The sequence below is a fragment of the Ambystoma mexicanum genome, chromosome 10 (assembly GCF_040938575.1).
Source record: "Ambystoma mexicanum isolate Mex_15411 chromosome 10, UKY_AmexF1_1, whole genome shotgun sequence".
NCBI lineage: Eukaryota > Metazoa > Chordata > Amphibia > Caudata > Ambystomatidae > Ambystoma > Ambystoma mexicanum.
The window spans coordinates 1265077338-1265098668 of record NC_090932.1 but is presented as its reverse complement, the minus strand read 5'-3'; the positions used below and the strand labels follow the sequence as shown (position 1 = coordinate 1265098668).

The 21331-nt window shown below is 47.1% G+C and overlaps 1 protein-coding gene across 1 annotated transcript in view; it reads left to right on the top strand.

Moving 5' to 3' along the window:
• Nucleotides 1–21331, top strand: part of PLBD2 (phospholipase B domain containing 2) — a 212580-nt gene that overhangs the window by 29179 nt on the left and 162070 nt on the right. Inside the window, exon 3 of the mRNA XM_069619232.1 lies at nucleotides 7536–7694. Within this exon, the coding sequence (XP_069475333.1) occupies nucleotides 7536–7694 (159 nt within the window). The remainder of the gene's footprint in view (nucleotides 1–7535; nucleotides 7695–21331) is intronic.

The window sequence follows — 21331 nt, the reverse complement described above, 5'->3', positions numbered from 1 at the left end:
CGCCTATATTTGAGATACCTGAATAGAGGGAGGCATGTCCAATTGGCGGCACAACAGTAGAAGTAGCATCACCTAGATCTGAAATAGCTGGGTAGAGGAAGAAATGCCTAAAATGGGGACACAACAGTAAATGCAACACCTAGATTCAAGAACAGCACCCAAGAGTTAATGAAATGGAGCTTAATGGTTGGGAGTGCAGCAGTGATAGGACCGTTACTTATAGCTAGCAAACCTGGTAAGCTATGTTATGAAGGTGAGTGGGGCGGTAGGGCTTTCCGGAATAGTCATTTCTGTAGTCTCTACCCAGACCACCTTGTCAGTTGCTGCTGGTTGACGGCGGCAGGCTTCCCAGGTGAACACAGGCAAACGCGGTCTGGAGCTGCTTCTGCTGGAGCTGCACTTTGGGGCCCTGAGCTGACGGGCATGGGGCTGCCCTAGTCCAGACTTAAAGGGGCACCAATGCCCAATCCGGGGTTGGGGCAGGCTGGGGGAGATGGAACCAGGAAGGGCCCTGGGGGTGGGGGGTGGGTAGGAGGAGGCGGCAATACAGACGCAGTGAGGTGGCAAAACGCAGCTAGATGCAGTACACTTAGCACAATGAATGCAATATGAGCAGGCGCTCACTATCAAGCGGCGCACACTACACCACGAGAAAGCAGCAGCAGCTAGGAGCTGCAGTGCAAATCCACCACGGTGCTACACCCACAGTGTTCCACAACAGACACCAGGGCCCAATCAGGGGTTGGGGCGAATTGGGGGTGGGCTTAAAATCTCACAACTTGAGGTAAACCTCTTCACGTGCCCTGTTCAACATCACCTTCTCATAACTACACACACCCTGCATCTCCACCAACCAATCCCCCACTCCGGTTTCTTTCTAGTCTTCTTAAAACTTTCAAAATCTGTTTTGTTGCATGCACTAAATCTCCACTTCTCAATCTTCAGCAACTCTACACCGCCCTTCATCTGACAACACCACCACCTGAGCAGGGTAATCTAGGGAGCTCAATATGTAGCATCTCAATCCTATTCAAAGCTTCCCCCTCCAGAACCCTCACTCTCGAACAATTGCAAAGCATATGCAGCAAAGTGCCCTCATCTCCACCACATCCCCAACAAGTATCATCCAACAACCCCAAGCCAAACATCTGCATAGGTGTCCAATAAAGCCATCACAAAATCTTCTGCTTGACTAATCTCAAGTTCATATCTAATCCAGAAGCAGTGATTGCATGACATACAATATCTTCTGCAATAGCATCATTTTATTTGCATCCACCTTGGGCGATTATATCCATGATCAACCTCTCCCAATTAGTAATATTGAACAAAAGTTTTTCTACTACCTTATTCACATTCAATTTCACTTTATTAAAAAATAAATTTTAGGTCTTGTAGAATGTGTACTCCCAAATTCTTAACCTCTACTTTAGACCATTTACAATTCTAAGAAGCAAGAATCTCCATTACATGAATTGGAGAGGGAATACTTCATCTTATGCTAATTGATTTTCTGCCCCGACAGCCTCCCCACCTCCTCAAACACAGCCTTTAGCAACACACCACACTCCCCTGGATTCGACAGAAGGGCTGTCATGTCATCTAGATTCAACACTTTTAAATCAAGAATCCTTTTTTGAATCAAATTCCTTGCTGAAATGAAATGCAATAACGGGATTGTAAAATGATTTCGGTTGAGGCAGGCAGGATCCCAAGACAAAGGGACCAGTATTGAAAATTGGGGCAGTCACTGGCAGAAGAGAGTAAACTTAGTGAGAAAGTGCCCCCAAAGAGCAGTTTCAGTCGGAGGCCTTGAGTTTAAGATGAAGAAGCAAAGAAAACTTCTGCCAGCAGTACCAGAGGGACAGGAGAGAAATACCATAGGGACAGGGTTAAGCAGTTCTGCAGGGTGTGATTGGAGGTTTTCAGGTGGGGCTGCTGTGTTATGTTCAGCGACCATAAACGGCTTGAGCGACAGTACACCGATGCAGATGGAACCCCCAAACCTTTGAGGACCATTATTTGAGATTTGGAGATTCCTAGGTCAAGGGTCGGAGTGGGAAGGAGAGTGATGCGATCAGCGGTTGCTGGTGATGCATGGCTTCCACATCGTCCTCTGGCACAGGATCTGGCTTCTGGGGAGGGGTCAGATTGGCAAGATCCCAACGAAGAGCAGAGTTAAAAGAAAGAGCACCAGAGGGGAGTCGGCCACGTAAGATGTACCAGAATTGTGAGTTTGTTGGTGTGACACAGGAATTGGGGGTATCACAGCCTCGGGAGCGTCGCAGCTGAGGGGAGACTGAACCAGAGCACTTGCCTGGTGGCCTGTGATGAAGATACACAGGCCGATTTGGCAAGTCTTGGAGTCCTGGCTGTAGAGGGGCACCCGCCTCTAGGTGCAGCATTGCAGGCACTTTGAGGAGCAAAGGAGCTCCCATCCTTCGCTGACTATAGCTAGGGGTCCCCTGACAGGGTGACCAAAGAGAAGTTCAAAGGGGCTGTAACTAACCCCTTGCTGAGGGACCTCTCTGTCCAGTTACCAAATAATCCTTACTCTTTGCCTACAAAGTGCCTAGGAGTAGACTGGTGGCAGCAGAAGCCTGTGCTTACCGCGTTGGGCTCAGGATTGTGACTAATGTCTGTCGTGGCCCCTCTGGTCTCAAAACAAAAGTTCACACAGAAAACATCCGGCTCTTGCCCCACCCCTGCATGACCACTCTGACTTCTGACTCCTCTCCTCATGTGTTGTCTCTTCTTCTAACGGATTTTCACTTTCCCTTTCTTTCCACTTGGCATGGCACTCTGGCACCTTCTTTCTCATTCCTGTGTCTCTTGCACACCCCTCCTTCTTTGCCCACTCCTCCTGCTTTATCTTGCCCCGGCACTCTTTTCACCCCGTTGTGCACCCTTGCACCTTGTAGTCTCCTTCCTGTGTCTCTCACACTCTTACTTTATCGTGCCCCTGGCACACTCGTTGCACTTTGTTGTGTACCCTTGCTCCTCCCTTTGTTACTTTCGGGTCCCTCGCACCCACTCTTCTGTTTTTGGGTACTTCGGGCCATCTCTTCAGTCTGTCTCCTTGTGCCGCTCGTGCACCTTGTTTTTCTTCCTTTCTCTCATCCGTGCCACTTCACTTTCAAATCGCTGCTCCTGCTCCAGCCACACGCACACCATGAATTTTCTGGATTTCTCTGGCTACGAGACTTACCCGGATAGCTCGGCGCTGACGGGCAGCTCCCTGGGATCTGTGGGTTGAGGTCAGGGTCTCGACACCTGCCCCTCAGACACGCATGGGACCGGCACACCTCCCAGGGGAAAGAGCACTGGCCTGGACACAGCCAATTAGTAACTCGCCTTACTCTGGCTTCATGGAGACACACCTCCCTCACCACGCTGCAGCCCTCCAGCCAGGCAAGGTCAGCGACTGTGTCCCGTTCTCCTCTGGACTTTCCAGGATTCTTCTGCTACAGCCTCCACATTCCAACCAGCAACCCCAGTTCGCTCCATCTCTTGGGCAGAAGCACACCTTTTATACTCTGAGTGTTAGGCAAAGCTTGTATGCAGTACCCTCTGGGAACACTGCGAACAACTCTGGACTACAGGTATAGGAAACCCATCCTTTGGTATAAGGTTGCACTACACAGTTTTGGTAGCCTGTTGAGCAGCTAGGCTTATCTCAAGAGGGTTCAATGTGAACTGTAGGGGAGTTACAAAGAGATTCACAGCAACAAGTATTCAAATAAACTCTTACACTCAAGGTTTCTTGATAAACCATTATTAATGTATTTATCAGTCAGTTAGAATAAGCCGTCTTCAGAAGGGAGCAATATAATAGCAACACACAAATCTACTTCAATACTGTACACTCTCAGTTTCTAAATCAGTAAAGACCCTTTTGGGATGGCCCACAGACGCAACCTACACCCTCCAGTGACTTAAATAGCTAGGGTGCTCGGGACATTAATATCTTACTGTTTGCATTTAGAATACTGTTATAAGTTGGTAAAAGGAAAGGATTATTAGAACAAGAGACCACAAATATTCTTAAGCAGGCAAATACTTTTGGCTCTGCACATCAGTCATTCAGTATAATGGACTAGGCCAAAGTCAATGGGCAAAAGTCGTATATAGGATGAAGCACTTCTGGTAGGTAAGTTAAAAAGTCTTTGCACAATGTTTTAGAAGTCCTTGAAGAAAAGAAGAATCAAATGTAGGGTCACAAGCCGTTAGACTTGTGAGTAGTAGAAGATGCAAGAAACTCTAGAGCAAGAAGTAAGTTCTCTCAGACTTTTGTACAGTACCTTTTTTGAATTGAAGAAAAGATGCAGCAGATGACTTGTGTGCCTGTGCAGTTGGGCAGATCTCACCGCTACTGGGCCTCAGTCGTTGGGACAAGAGGGAGGACTTCTGGAGACTCCTGCACTGCAATGGGACGGTCACCGCTCGCAACCAGCAATCTTCAAATCAGTGATTCAGCTCCTCGCGTCTACCGCAAATAGCAACACCACTGTTCCAGGCTGTCAAGATGGACTTTCCTTGCTTCTGGGGTCACGCACTCTGAGGGGGCTCAGGCTCGGTCAGCCCTGCTTCCTGGGAGTCCAGAGGATATTCCTGGAGCTCTAGGCCAGCTTAAAAGTAACACACACAATCTGGCGTTCCTCTCCCTGGCTATACGGTTTCCAGCAGCAACTCTGTGGCAATTCAACCAGCTCCGAGAAGGATGTCCAGGTGGCTAACTTTGGAGTTGATTGGTCCAACCAACTCAAGGGGAGATACAAATTTGGAGTTTCAGCACAGCAGCAGGGCTTCACTGGGCAAACCAACGGTCCAGGAGTTGCAGCAGGCGTCCTCTTCAAGTTCTTCTTCGGTTCCTTCGTCCAGTGGTCGAATCTGCCTTCCAAGCCAAAAGTCTCGCCTTTTACTCAGTTCTCTCCCATTCATTCCAGCCCAGCTGTCAGTCACCCAGCAGGGTGGCTGTCCTTGCCAGACAGTCAGCTGGCCAATCGCCACAGAGTGCATTTGGGTCTCCTAGGAGACTAAGCACAGGGAGTTTCGGGCACCCCCTCACTTCCCGACTACCCCAGACACCCTGGTGCCAGAAGCGGGCTTCAATCATGAATCCTGCCAAAGGCAAAGCGAACAATGGGACCAAACCTGGTTTGGCGCGCAGAGTAAATTTCAAGAAGAACCTTTCCACAAAGAAATGGCGAAAAAAGACGACCAGGGCCATTTTGACAAAAATGGCACCTTTCGGTGCTTTACAGCTGCGAAGGCAGCCTGCGGTAAATGCACACCACGGTAGTTAAAACGAAACCACTGCCACCAGCCATTCAGTGAGGAAAGGGTAACAAAAATGTTACGTGTCAAGCTAGAGAAAGGGGATACTAGGTATCCCCTCCAGCACCCTATTGTAAGATAGTGTGTGCTGGGTCTAGAAAGTTACAATTGTAACTGCTCTGGGATACAGACGTTTATCCCAGAGAAGATATTTGAACCGTGCGGGGGGAAATCTGGAAGACTTCCCTGTGCCGCTGCACTGAAGGTGCTGTGTGACACAATGTAAAATATGATGCCTATGGAGTTTGCCAGGCTCCATAACCAAAAGAGAAACAAGCTCAGAACTCACATTAAAATACATGAGAAAGTGGGGGGGGGTGAGGTGGGCAGTTCTCACTCTCCAGGCTAAAAGAATCAAGTCCTCAAAATCCAGAAAAGTTGCTGGCGGTCTCTCGAAGGTGGAGGGAATTGGCACATTTCTGAGAATCCTCCCTAACGCTGAGATTCAAGTGGAGTTGGGTGTGCATAATCAAAATAAAGTGCCTGACCTTGCCTGACTCTTAGTGGGATAATCTAGTGGTGTAATGTGGTAGGTCTCCTTCTGCTTCTCACCATTATGTGTATGTAATTTCACTATTCCCAGTCTCCTCTTGCTCGTACCAGTACGTGTTGGAAATGGGGAGGGGAAGATGGAATGGGATTGGAAATATCCCATAAAAGCAGAGGGAGAGGGTTTTAAGGTATAATGGGAAAAGGGGGCATACCATGTCTCTTCCTTGGGCATTCTGTCCCAAAGGTCCCCTGTGACCCTCCACCCAGGTGATCCTTCCTCGCTTGTCCACCCCCAGGGCCTGGATCCAAAAGCAATGGCCCTTTCTTGGCCACTTGAATAGAGGATCCTGGGGGAGTAGGTGGCAGAACACTGTCGGGTTTCCCACAACGCACAAAGGATCCCTTTAGGTACTTGCCTTGGGTGGTCTGTTTCTTAAAGCCGTCTCAAGGTTGGGGACAGCTTTGTTCTCCGCAGCATATCCTCCTCTGACTCTCTGAACCAAATTTCCTCACTCCAGAATCCTCCTGACCTTTCCATCCAATTGAATATTGTACTTTTGTCTTTACGCACTACTGAGCGCTTTTACGCACAAACCTGACATTGAGCGCAAGGCTCCAATCTTCGTAGGGCTGGACTTCTAAAGTTAGGGTTATCCACCTCTGGAGTTTGCTAGTGTGATGGATTGTCTGCTTTCCCTCCATACAGGATTTGGCAGGAAACTGCACTTTACCAAATTGACCAACACTGAGGGAGCCCAGGAGACTCCAAGCGAAAGCCGCTGCAGTGGGATATACGTTGTTGCATTTGTAAATGCTGCAGTATTTACAAATGCAAGAACGTTGTTATTCTGACTGTGGCAGCTTTTTGCTTGGAGTCCCCTGCGCTCCCCCGGGTTGGGGGAGCCCAGGAGACTCCTTGCGAAAGCCGCCGCAGTCAGAAATACAACGTTCTTGTAATTTATGATTTCCGTGGTTTTCCAACCGTGGCAATTTGTAATTGCAGCGCCTTTCTTTTTGCCTTCTTTTTACGTTTTCTGTGCTTCCCTGGGCATGGGGAGCACCGAAAATGTAAAATGAAAGTGAAGGCAGCCTCCTCGGCTCATCTAGCTCCACTCTGGCTGCAGTAAGCCAAAGCTCCCATTAGGGGGCTTTTGCTGCTTTTTTAGTGCCGCCAGGGCAGAGCTGAGGAGGCTGCCTGAAATGGCAAAATGGATGCTCCCATGTAAACGCTTTGAGCCTCGTTTGCTAAAAGCGTTTACATAGGAACTTTAATTAAAAATATGTTTTAGACTATTGCCCATCTTTTAAAGCAATAATATTTTAGAGCGCAGTATTCCTTTGTGCAGAGACGCTTTATGTGCATACCAGTTAAGCCACTACCTCAGGGCAATTGAATAACTCACCCACCCACCCACTGAGCAAACACTACACCTCTACATTGACCTTGCGTACTACAGGCCTGATAAATGTATCCCAGCGCCACAGGCACACAATCTACATGCTTCTATGCTCTTAATACGGCACACTCTGAAGCAGACCGGCACTCTGAGCTCAGGGTAGTACTGTCTGCATGCATGAACACAACACTAAGCTTTTTTGACAATTGTAAAGGTTTGGAAATCTACCGCCTGCCCTTCATGGGGGTTACAGGGTTGTTGGGGTTTATGGAAATAGCCCGTTTATTAACACACTTTCTTTCTCTGCAGTTGATGTACATGCATTGGATGAACACCCTGATGGGCTACTGTGGACCTTACAAGTACCAGACTCAATACTGCGAGAAGTTGCGTTCCTACATAGAGGATAACCTGGCTTGGATGCAGGAGCAGATGCAGTCTGGAGAAGAGCCAGAGTACTGGCACCAGGTAGGCCCAGGGATTGCTCATAAGGGGGCGACAGGAACCAGATTGGTCCAGTGAATGATCTTGTGCGGGAACCTGTGCTATCTGGATCAGTATTTGATCAGGCTGGTAGTAACTCGCAAAGAAAAAGACTAACTATGTGACAAATCTTCAATCGTGCTCGGATATGACTCCAACTGGTCTGCTGCTCACACTGGACCTGTGATCAAGACCTTCTTCTAAATGTACCAAGCTTTAATATTTTACTGCAGCACAAATAAGGTTTTAGAGGTTTTTTCTTTTTTTTTTTTTTTTTGGTTTGGTTCTCGACATGATTCTCCTACCTGCCATCGTGAAAATCTGCCGTACGCATTCTTTACTTACAAGCCCTCTTGCCCCCATGAAAGCAGCATTTTCTTCTGCTGGGACTCTGCCAAGGGGGATCGCACATTCCTTTCTCTAGACATCAAACTGTATATTTCCTTTGTATGCTCTTAGGACATTATATGTAGGGTTTCCTTTTTAGGGGTTTCTTTGTTTTTACTTGTGCGCATGTTTTTCCAGTGTGTTCAAGCATTTTCAGAGTCTGTGTTTATCACTGCTTTCCTGTTTGTCCCTTCCATAAAATCACGGATAACTGTTTTTTACAGTGTAAACGCACACATAGGGGCTCATCCTGAGCTTGCAAGTCTGGCATATTGCAGGTCTGCATGTCGGAGCCAGTGTGCCCGACAGGTCAGACACTGCCGGACACAGCAGCCACGGTAAGCAGACCGTGCTTCTGTGTTCCCATTCGGGAATTGCAATTTACCGGCGCCTGACTTTCCGGAACGCCGGGGTTGTAATCATTGCGGGTCAGGCGGCAACGTGCTGTTAGTACCGGCACGGTTACTGCCGGACTCGTAATGAGCCTCATATTCTTTTGTTTCATTGCGTGCATAAGTACATTAATCTCACTCTTCTGACTGGCTGTAAGAATAACCTATGCCCAGGTTTGAGAGGTGGTTATCGAGGGGGGGGTGGGAGGGGGAAACGATTGCACCAATCGCTCAAAGACGTCCATCAATGATTTATTTATTTTTTGATTATTCATAAAACACACACACTAGCTTCTTCCAAAATGGTTAAGGACATTCTGTATGCAAAATAAAAGTCAGTGTTTGACATAACATCCAGGGCTAAAGCATTTCGGGTTGTCCTCCTTTTTGTTCCCGCTTCTTTCGTTTTTAAACCGTGTAGTGCCCTAGTTTTTGTGCACAAGGGGTTAATGCAGTTAGTTGGCCCCTCATTTCGATGAAGACTGTTGCCAATGTCAACGTTTGGGTGCTGCGTGAACTGACAGTTTTGCCATGTATGTGGTCGAGTGAGCCTTGTTCTTCTCTCGATCTGGGTAACACCATGCCAGTACAAACACATACTCCTGATCTCCCAACCACATCTACTGCTAAAAAGCAGCTATCATACGAGGGACACACCCGGTGCACACACTTAACTTGTGTGTGCGTGTCTCTCTCTCTACTGACTTAAACTACGGTTCCCGAGGGCGTTCAACCTACCAGCGCCTTGATCATACCAATGGTACATAAGGCACTATATAAATGCAAAGTAACATAACATAACCTGACATAACATGATTGTTTTAAGCTGCACAGTAGGGTGTCTCTTGCATAGTGTGTGCGTTGCTGATAGTGGTGTGCAGTCTTGCAAGGAATGTTGGAGCTTGTAGGAGCATTGGAACTTCAGGTGTTGGTTTATAGTCTGAGGGCAGCGCTCATGTTGCCACTCCCTCTTTGGATCCTTAGATGCCCTTCACAGGGAGACATGGGTGGCCCTGTTTGTTTGTGGTGTAGGGACCTGCAGCGGCTACTGGGATGTGAGGAGCACTGTTTTTGGGGCTGGGATCAAGTCACACAGGGCAAGTTAAGTTTAAATGTTTTGGCGTAGGATGTCTAAAATCACCTAACTTGAATCTGATTTTTGGCAACTAAAATTATGATACTTAGAAATTTCGACCATTGGCAGGACTATGCAACCGTAGCGTGAATCGGGATAGACTATACTTTTTGAATAAATCACTCTCAACTTGCAACATGCGCGATGCTGCTTGAAGGACTGCAAGTACCAGAATGTATTGTGGTTGCCATGTAAAAACTGGGGTAACCCTGGTCATTTTAAGGATATACACGTTTTGTGGATGGCGCTTCTCTTTTTGTTTAGATGGCTGAATCAGAGAGTCACTGGTACAGAGGAGGCAAGATGCATATTTTGTGACCGGTTTTAGTGCTGCTGCATCTTCAAGACCCCTTGGATTGTGCACGTAGATGCTGCACAGCTTACCTGGCATACTTTACAGATATGGCACGGCGCCATTTTCTAAGAGCTGTAATAAGGTTGTGCTCAGCTGGCCTTCTTGGAATTAAAACTGTGACTGCAATGTGTGCATAGATGTCTTAGGTAAGCACTTGCAAAACAAAAGAGGTAATGGCTGAAAGGTTTTGAATACATCTTAACCTCTGGCATTGCTCTGGGCAACTCTCCAGACTGCCAAGCCATTGTTGAACAATCTCAATCATTTTTGCAGCCACACACATTTTACGGTGTATGGTGAGAGGCACACAGTGAGACATGGAAGTGATCTGTGCTGTATTTGTGTGTGTGAATGCTAAATGTGTACCTGTTGAGGGAGAGACTAGTACGCGATTTTGCTGGGGCAATGCGCCTGCTGCAGAGAGCTGTATACCCGGCAAATTATGGCTTTCATCCTGACAGGGTTGCAGAACAGCATTTTGTAGTGTTGCTATTAACAACTATTTTTGAAAGGGAGCCCTGCTGTGGGGTCTGGGGAATGTTTTCTGGGGATTGTGCTTACGTTTTTACCATTTCCCACCTAAACCTAGAGTGTGCTGGGTTGCATGAAACACTCCAGTACCAGAATAGGTTTAGGTTGCCAGGTGAAAACCAGAGCAATCTCCAGTTGCTTTAATCCATGGATGGGCGTTCTCTTTTTGTTCTGAACATACACACAGCGCTCTGAGAGACACACGCTGCCCCATTCTATTTTATTACTGCAATTCTGAGCCCACCACCCTGTGTCTCCAACTCTCCACAGGAGACCTTATTTAAGCCTCTACCCCTAAACATGCTGTGGCAGCCTTTTATTGTTAATATGTGCATATGGACCCTTCCAACGTTCCCTCCCTTGAGGAATCCCGCCCAGGCAAGGCTGAGATGAAGGGGCTCATCTGCATGAGGTGATTGATGGTAATCACGAGACCAGCTCCTTTTAAGCCTGAGCTCATCTGCAATGTGTCTGTCTAGTAAGCAAAATCGCGCAGATCAACAGGGTTTCGAATCCGGCTCCCGCACTAAATGCAGCAATTCATTGATTACAATTTTTTTTTTTCTTTTTTCTCTAGTGTGCCATTCACCATTGTACTGGTCTAGCAGCTGGGACGAATCCTCTGTCGTCCCTTCTCCCTAGGGGGAGCCCCTTCTCATGATCCAGACCTTTAAAGGTCAGTTCATGGTGTGAAAACACAATGAGTGACTCTTTAAACACAGTTCCCCAAGTATCAAAGGGGTTGGAAATGGGGGAGGGGGGGGCAGGGGGACGACACTCTTCCCCTTGTTCTTGTCATCAACTTCCAAACATAGCATTAAGTCTGGTTCACATCTCTGGTTCACATCCTGTAGAGCTTAAACCTTTTTATCACAACTCATATTCTTCTTTTATGAGTGAGGGGGGGGGATAGGGGGCAGGTGTCTTCACCTGGTTTCTTTCTCCAACTCAAAACTGTAGTGTCAAGTCTGGTGTGCACTATCCTGCAAGACTGGACTATAGAACTTAGAACTCCAGAAAGACATGCATTACTTAACTTGATCGTATTTATGGTGCTTGTATCTGCTTCGATTCACATGCTGTGCATATAGTCCGACATCCATTATTAATAGCGGAGTATTACACCAAGGAGGGGAGGCTGATACCTGATAGTCCCCCTGGGGGGGGGTGGTACTCCGCGGGAGGATCCCATGGGGAGGATCACCCCACCCCCCTGGTGGGACTAGTAATGACTATCGGAGAAAAACGCGGTATTCCCCTCCTTCATTTCTGTCCCTTCCCCCGCTCCCCCTTCCGTTCACCCCACTCAGTACCCTGTGGTCCACTACATCTCTATTTGTTTAGAGTTGAGGTAACCAAATCCCAAAAGAATACTGAGACGAAGAAAAGTGTTACTGTAATCTATGATGATGATCAGCTCAGTACTGTGATGATGAGGAGGAAGGGTAGGGCAATGAGGAATACCTATTGGAATCCTACAGTCTAGTTGCTGGAGACTGCCTATTGGTTACCCAAAGTACAAAATAGAAGGACTAGGCCATTGGTCGAGCCTACCCCGGAGGAACGGCGAGCTAAGTTTTAATGCCGCAGACCGGGAGACATGGGAAGAAGCTTTAGACCGGGACGATGGGGGGGGAACAGAGCCACCATCTATAAGGGTGCTACCAAGAAACAGACCATGAGAGACAAAATATGTGGAAGTCAAAGCAGGGACGCAGACAACAGTGGGAGGTGAGGGGAGGATCGGAAGGTCACCCAGAGAAGAGAGTTGGTTGGTGGAGACCGAGCAGGACCACACAGTAGGAACCCGTAAATAAGGTCAAGGTGCTGCCTGGGTCCATGAGAGGGGCTCTGGACCAAATAAGCATGGGTGCAATTTTAGGGGGGCAGCACAGGCGTTTGTCCCCCCCAACTTTGAGGCATACCACTTTGTCCCCCCTCATTTGGCAGGGGCCCCTTTCATTTTAGATATTGGGCACCTTCACCCACAACATTTTAACAAAGTTACTACACTGCGAATGAGGGGGAGCCTAAGGAGGGCCAGGGGGCGTGATACGAAGTGAAGCTGATAAGATAATATATGGGTCAAGTACCCGAAGAGAAATAGGACACAAACCTATGGGCATCAAGAGACACTTGGCAGGAGAGTAAACCAAGTGTCCCGAAAGTCACATACAAAGGGACCCTGGACCCAAGCAAACCATAGAGGCAAAGCCAAAATAAACGTGTCAGGGACCTGAAAGAAATACAAGGGCATACCCGACACAAGAGATTCTGGGACCCTGACAATTTCAAAAGGAGTGTGAATCAAGTCTATGCTTGACAGAAGCCAGTAATCCAAGAGGCAGAAGGGGAGAATGAAGGAACTGTAAAAGCTGAAACAAACTTTATATATCCTATGTTGGAAAGTACCTGGCAGGAGAGTACACCAGGCCTGTTCAGTTGGACATTGAGTGAAGCAGGCATAGAGAACCAGCGAAAGCAACACACCAGGGTCTGGGACCCATATGAAGTTGAGCGAGGCACATGGGTCAGGGAACCATACTAGAGTGAAAAAAACACTTGGTCAAGGGGCTGAAGCCCAGAAAGATGCAATACTCCGCTATTAATATTGGATGTCGGATTATATGCACAACATGAGAATCTAAGCAGATACAAGCACCAGAAATACGATTAAGGTAAGTAATGCATGTCTTTCTGGAGTTCTAAGTTTTATAGTCCAGTCTTGCAGGATAGTGCACACCAGACTTAGCACTACAGTTTTGAGTTGGAGACGGAAACCAGGTGAAGACACCCGCCCCCCCCCCCTCTCTCATAAAAGGAGAATATGCTTTGTGATTAAAAACGGTTTACGGTCTACAGTGAAGTCTGGCAGGATAGTGAACCAGACTGAACACTGTTTGGAAGTTGACGACAAGAACAAGGGGAAAAGTGTCTCCCCTCCATCCCCCCCCAAACACCCCATTTCAACCCCTTTGATACTTGGGGAACTGTGTTTTAAAGAGTCACTCATTGTGTTTCACACCATGAACTGAACTCTAAAGGTCTCGGTGCAGAGCGAGATCAGCATCCTTCTGGATTAAGAAGATGCACAGTTTTTCCTTAGTTTAGTATAAGGGATGGAAATGGGTTTGGACACAGGACGGTGGACATTTTACCTTACAAGACATCCTGCCATAGTCCTTGGTGTTTTTGCTGAGGTAGGGCAACCCCTCATAGAAATATGGCAAGATAGTTTTTTCCTTTTCTCTACTTTTAAAAATCTTTGCCAACAAGCATGTCACAATATTCCATCTCTAGGCCCCGTGTGCAGGCCTAGTTTGCTGGTGAAGCGCTTCCTGCTCTCCCCTCTCCCTCCTGCCCACGGCCTCTGATTGGCTGTTACTCCCGTTGTTTGGGTCTAGTGACCCCGGACCGCCACCCGCTTCCTTTTAACATCTTCCCTATGATCCTCTCTTTCCACCACCTCCCCTTATCCTCGCTTACTTTCACCCTTCTGTTTTTCTCCTCCTTCCCTCTTCCCCTACAGATTAATTGCTCTACTTACTATTTTGTTATTGGTTCGATTCATGATTGTAAATTGCTTCTACTGTTATAATCTTCTATGTATTTTGTTAAAATGTAAAACGTGTTGGATGAAAGCGCTATATAAACACAATAAATATAAATACAAACATCCTGGAAGCAGGTGGGCCCAGTCCTTTGCCCCAGCACCGCCATTTTGCCCATTTGTGTGGGAATATTCCATCTCCAGGCCCTGTGTGCAGGCCTCGTTTGCTGGCAAAGCACTTCCTGCTCTCCCCTGTCCCTCCCGCCTCCTATCCCCCCCCACAGCCTCCCATTGGCTGACTCACCAGGTCATAATCGACCCCCTAGGGCATCCCTCTGCCCGGCAGCCCCTGTGGCTAAGGGCCCCAAGGCAAAGGGGGGCTCCAACAGAGGTAGCTCTGGAATGTGTCAGGAGGTGTCAGCAGGGGAAGCCAGTGAAGCCAGCGACCAGCCGTCAACCAGCAGCAACCAAAAAAGTAAGTGTGGCATGGGTGGGGAGTAGAGCAATTACTCTAGTTCAGAAAACCCTACCACTCGCCATTATCTTACCCGAGAACTGTGAATGTTAGCAATGCCGCACCCAGTTAGAATTATCCCACACTTTGATAGAATTTGAACGCTAGTATTTTGTGAACTTTACCTTGGACCGCATCTAGATAGAAATGTGATTGTTAGCATGTGCCACACTAAGACAGAATTATAAAGATCACTCTTAGACCGAACTGTGAATGATGGCATGTCCCACACTTAGTTAAAATTGTAAATGGAAGCATGTTGCATAAAGTTCAATTTTGAAGGTATGCCCAACACCATTGAGTGTGCCTAATATCACTGTAGTATAATTGAATTTAATAAGTGTTCCTAATAGTGTCACTGTGCCATTTGAACTTAGAAAGTGTGCCTAATATAATCACTATTGTATAGCTGAATTTAGAAATTGTGCCTAATAGCATCACTGTGCCAAAGCTCGAACCTAGAAAGTGTGCCTAATAGCGTAACTGTGTTGTAGTTGAATTCAGAGAGTGTGCCTGATTAGCGTCACTGCTAGGGCTGAATCTAGAAAATGTGCCTAATAGTGTCACTGTAGTATAGTTGAATCCAGAAAGTGTGCCTAATATCATCACTGTGCTAAAGCTTAGTGGAAGGAGTGGATATATCTCTGTATCTCCTAGATATGCTATGTACCTGTATCCCCGTGTTATCTGTATCACATGTTTACCCTATCCCTCATGTCGCTTTATATACGTAAGCCGCTATGAACACCCCCTGTCCTGCTCTTGTGCCTGGCCACAGGCGCTCTACTGATAACCACCATATCACACTACTATGCTTACTCTCTCCTATACACTATCATTCAACTAGAACACAGCTATGCTATAACACATTCGGCCTAGCTGTTCTCATACTAACAAGACCCCACGAACACCTCATCATCCTAATAAAACACAGCTAGCTGAGACCATACCGGCTCGCTTAGGCGTCTCCTCAGGCCTAACACAGCCAGAACTCAGTCTGGGTGTCCACCCTCCAGACTGAACACATCAACTGATTTCCTGATTCCTTCCCAGAGACCCCGACCAAGATCCTTTGCTGAACGATCCCTCCCCACGCCCTCTTCCTGATTCCTTCCCCTCCTGCCCTGCCCCCATGTCCTCTCATTGGTCTGTGATTAATCTACTCTGAGTCTAACGACTCGTTCTGCTCTCACCGGCCCCTTTCCATCTTGGAGCGAGTGAGTGTTTGGTGGCTGTAGCTGCGTGAATTGCGGGCTTTTGCCTTGGCCAGAGACCCCGACCAAGAGCCTTTGCTGCCCGATTCCCTCGCCGCGTCGTCTTCCTGATTCCTTCCCCTCCCGCCCCGCCCCCCCGTCCTCTCATTGGTTCTCCCAACTGGTCTTAACTGGCCATCCCAGGGCAGCCCTCTGGCCGGCAGCCCCACGGCTAAGGACCCAGAGGCAAGGGACGGCTCCAACGAGACAGCTCAGGTATCCGCAGGAGAAGCAAGGAGCCAGTAGCCTGTCGTCAACCAGCACCAACAAAAACGCAAGTGTGGCAATGGTGGGGACTGAAGCAATCACTTCACGCCAGAAAGCCCTACCACTCTTACCCAAAAAGTCTTACTGTGTTGCATCATACAGTCAAATACTAAGGTCCAACGATTATCCGCACCCTAATAGTGTCACTGTGTTAAAGCTGAACTTAAAGTGTGCCCTAATAACGTCACTGTGTTAATGTTGAATTTAGAGGGTATTCCCAACATCATTGAGTGTGCCTGGTCGCATACACTTTAGTGATTAACACAATAACCCACTACTACGCTTACTCTCTCCTATACACCACCATTCAACTAGAACACAGCAGTACTATGACACATTCAGTAAAGCTGTTCTCATACTAACATGACCCATCAAACTACCCATCATCCCAATTAAACACAGCTAGCTAGCACATACCGGCTAGCTTGCACGTCTCCTCGGGCCTAACGCAGCCAGAACTCAGTCTAGGTGTCCACCCTCCAGACTGAACACATTCAACTGATCTCCTCAGCACCACACCTACCGCTAAGAAGCAGCTATCATGCAACAACCACACCAGCTGCACACATACCTAGTGCACCCATGCACTTTACGACTCTCTCTCTCGACTGACTTGAACTTAGTTCCCGAGGGCGTTCAACCTACCAGCGCTTTGAGATCATACCAATGATACATAAGGCGCTATACAAATGTCAAATAACTTAACTCAGTTCAGAGCCTTCTTGTCCCCCATCCAGGGGTTAGCCGTGTGTGTCTGTGTGTGTGTGTGTGTGTGTCTCTCTCGTTCCTTTTGCCGCTGCAAGGAGATCGATGTGTGGGTTGCATGAAATGGAGAATATTATTTTTGGTTATACTTTGGTGAATGGTTCTTTGCTCTGTTTTCTTTGTCATAAAAAGGTGTTTTCTTGTACCATCTTCGAAGCCTCATTCCTCTCGAAGTTTGTCTACTGTATCATCCCAATTAAGATGGGCTGCACACTTGGGTCGAACCGTCTTTCTTTGGCTGAGAGTTTTTAATTGACTTGCTACAAATATACCTCAGAAATTTAGATTGGAGACAGTGATGCAATAAAGATCGTATTCTTTGGTGGAAGTTTGAATACTAACCCCGCTACTGGTGGGGTGGAAACTCGATGTGATGTGTCGTGTATTGAAGGTCATGGGGTAAGTGTTCTTCTCGATCGTGTACTGGGGTGGATTCATTGTGTCCTCTAATTTGGGAGTAACAAACGCACTCGTTTTTTCACATATGAAAGCACCACACACCTTTCCACTTTCAAAACAAACTTCACTCATGGCTGCAACCAGCGTCAGTTGTTCAGTCAAGTGCCTTTTAGCCTGTCTCGGTGGATTGCTTTTTAGAGGGCTAGACCATTCCAATGGCTTGCACCCCTTCGGACCTGGTTTCTATTGCAGTGTTTAATGTGGCTTTACGGTTTCAGATTGATGGGAGCAGGGCAGCGGTTGGGCACCTGTTTGTTGCCGAAATCTCTGGTGATAGTTGTCGCACAAGTAATCGCGATGAATGCGGTGTTGACCTGGCCTGTCTTTGGTGACTTGGAGGCCATCCTCTGTGTATGTTTCTTCTAAAGATAAAACATGCGTATATTATATGCCACACAATGTTTGTATCCATCACTGAGATAACCAGCCGTCCAGCTAGGTGGCATGTTTTTCCGTTTAATCCCCTAAAATTAAGGTAACGCTTGGAACAAAAAAAAGACGACATGGGCAGATGTGTGCCCTTTGCTGCTGCCTGCACTGCTGGGCTGATGTGTTCTGACCCGAGGGATTGGAAGCCACTACCGCAAAGGGGAGCTCTACAGTGGCACATTTGCGTCTGAATAAATGAATGCAAAAAATATAAAGAAACGTTTCATTTATGGTCATTACTGAGCGCAAAGCAAGCATGTGCTATCCTACAAATGCCTATCTTTCCATTAAAAAAATATACCCAGAAAGACCCCATTTTTTTTTCTTTCTTTCCTACCTGGAAAATGATCCTACGAAGCCTACAGAAGTAGGCTGTAAACTACTCCCACCACAAAACCCTATCTGGAGCCCTGGAGAGAATTGTGGTTTTGTTTCACTGCGCAGTGATCGCTCACGATGTTGAAGGCAGTGCGCCTTTTCACTTTTGCAGGGTTTCCGGGCTCTGTTTTGGAGGGCAAAGGGGTAATTTTGCACTAGTGTTAACAAAATTGGACTTCTTCTGACGGGGTTTGCTTTAAAATGACAGGGCGCTTCACCCAGCATCGTGACCCAAGGCACAGATCTCTGCCATGTCGGGGAGAAATTGTGAATATATCGGTCTGTACATGGGTCAAATGGCGTGAATAACAGACATGGTGGACTGCTGGCTTTCATTAGACGTGCTTGTAGTTGTTGGCTTTGCACTTTTGGCTCTGGCTTGAACTAGGTGGGTTTACAGTGGGGCAGGCGGGGGAGTTAGCTTGCTAGTATGAATTTTTCCGATACTTTCTCTATCCACCTATACACTTTAACTGCTGTAAGCTGCATTCTTTCTTTTGCTCTGCTCGTCTTTGCCCTTTTACCCTGCATCCGATTCTGGCTGAAGTGTTGTATTCTAGTCGTTCTAGACAAAAATTCACACCCATGTTTTTTTAGATGATTCTTAAACTCTGTAGAAGAGTCTTTGGTACCAGGGGTGAATGTTGATCATAGTCCCCCTGTTGTCCAGTCTATACGTTCTATTGCCTCCTCTCTTTTTTGGCCATCTTGCTTTCACATTTCTCACCAGCCCTAAGTTATATGGACACTAGGCCACTTCTTGTGTCCTTTCAAACTTCCGGTTCGATTACTCCTCTAACAACTAGACACTTGGGTTTAATATTCGGTCCTAGTAATCATCACTCCTCTGTTCTTCCTTGTGTCAGTGGCCATTGACCCGCCTCTTGGATGTCGTTGAGGCAGTAACTGCTGAGCTTCATTCAAAGTTATCTTTACTATTCGTGGCCTCTTCCTAGTCTCAGTGGCTGTGAATCTTCCTCTTGAATGAGCTGCTCTGGGAGTTATCTTTACTGTTCCTAATCTATTCCTCATCTCAGTAGTTCGTATGTGGCCCTTATTGGGATCTGGGCGGAGGCATTTATGTATGGCTACTAAAAGGTCAGGGAGGGATATGACAATATGCCATTAAAGTCTGGGGAATCGAGGGAGTGTATGTGATTTCCTCTAACCATATTCCATCGTTCCCCTGAGGTGTATTCTCCCACCTGACCCACCCCACCTCCTCCCCAGGTGGTCTTCCCTCATGTAGCCAGGGTCAGAATCAGGTAGCGGCTGCCGTCACTTGGTCACGCAGGAGGAAGCTGCCTCAGGGAAAGTAGTGAGGACATTGTCCGATTCATCACACTTACCTGTTGCTAAACCATCAACCTCTGACTGTTTTATGCTGTGGCGTATGAATCCAAGACACAAGTTGGCACCGGTTCCGCCATGTTTGCTTTTTTGAGCAGGCACCCGTAGGGTCTTGTGTCTTTTGATTTCAAGGAGCCTGTTGTCTGTCTTAGCCTTTGTGAATCTTGGGGGTCTTCCTCTGTGCTGAAGTACAGATGCTGCAGCCACGCCGGTTCCATGTAATAATGTCGCCACAAAAAATGTTCCCGGCGATATTATTTACGGCGACCATATATGTGGCGATATTAATACCTGATACCGCCACGCCTTACTCATGACTGCCAAACTCCTTGGTTAGGGGAGATTCCTCTTAAAGCATCAGTGCCGGGCGATCACTTTTAACCCGCCTAACTTTTCCATGTTATTCCAAGAGGGAGTATCATGGAGGGAACGCCCAAACCTGAAATGGCTCCTATTCTGGTCCCCATTCCTCATTGATTTAAATTACATGACAGCTGATTTTAAGCGACATTTTGGGGAATAAATCTTTGATCCGCGAGCATGTGCTCCTGATGTGTTGGCTTTTGAATTTTCAGTCTCAGTCAGAATTGAGCAGAAGTTGTTTTTCTGGCGTCCTTTGCATCTTTTGGCTTCATTATCCATTTCTGTTGAAGATGAGTTCTTTCAACTGCGTTTGCAGTTCCCCAACTCCATCCACTTGACTTTTCTTTCCTCCCGCACAGAGAATGTATTTTTTTTCTTCTGGTCCCTTTACCTTATACACCTTTGCTCTTCGGTCCTGGCAACTGGGTAACTACCAGACTGTTGAATTTGCCTCTTTGACCCAGATGGCAAGAGCAAGAGATTGGATCAGTAGGGTAGGAACATCCTTTTCCGGTTTATTTCAGAGGCGCAAATGCTGCGATCTTTCTTTATGTATGTGAAGTAACATAACTTTTTGTGGCATGGTATAGACCGCTCTTCAGCATGCTTTGAAAAAATAGCTGAGAGGGCAGAGGTGGAGGGGGCGAGTAGAAGGAGCCAGTGCTTCGCCCTTGTTCCCACGACAAACTAAATATGTGGACTTTTAAGGCATGATTCACAGAAGCGTTCTATAATGGCGCAATCCCATAGGAAAATGCTCTGTGAATTAGGCCCTTAGTCTTTTTGGAGATTGAATTATTGTTCTTGCTGCCTATCTGTCAGGCGATTAGTCCCAATTAATAAATGGTAAGTTTGCAAGACTATTGTCTGCACCACTTTTTGTTGTTTGTTTTGGTATTTTTGTTTTTGTATTTCAAGATTAGAGCCACACACGGGTCCTCTCAGCAGAGATCTCCAGCCAGTAGCTGAGGAGACTCTTCAGCAGGCTTTTTGAGGCATGCCTCCTTTATTACCAAGCTTCTAGCTAATCGATGAAACTGTATACCATCTATTTGATTGCTTGCCAGTGCGATGATTGCAGGGTGTTTGTGGCATGCTTTCTGCGGGCCTATCATTGAAGCCATGTACCATGCCAGCATGGCCTTTAAAAGAAGCTTCGTTGAGTTGTCAGAATGCCCGTTCATTGACTGTCCTAGCACTCCGCTTAGCGTTTACGTTCTTTGGGAAGGGCTGGTACTCCTTCTCCTCTCCCAGAATTGTTCATGTTGTTTTCCAACTGGCTCGACCTGTTGATGCAGATGTCAGAAAGGTTGCTACACCCACAGCCCGTGTTGATGAAGTTGGCATCCTGCCATGTGACGTTTCTGCTTTTACATCCTCCAGATATCATGAAGGCTTTCGGATGGAAAACTTGGTCTTCTGTATTTAGAAGTTTGTATTCACTACACTACTGATTTAAAGTACATGTCCTGTCTGAGCCTTTTCCCTTTTTTT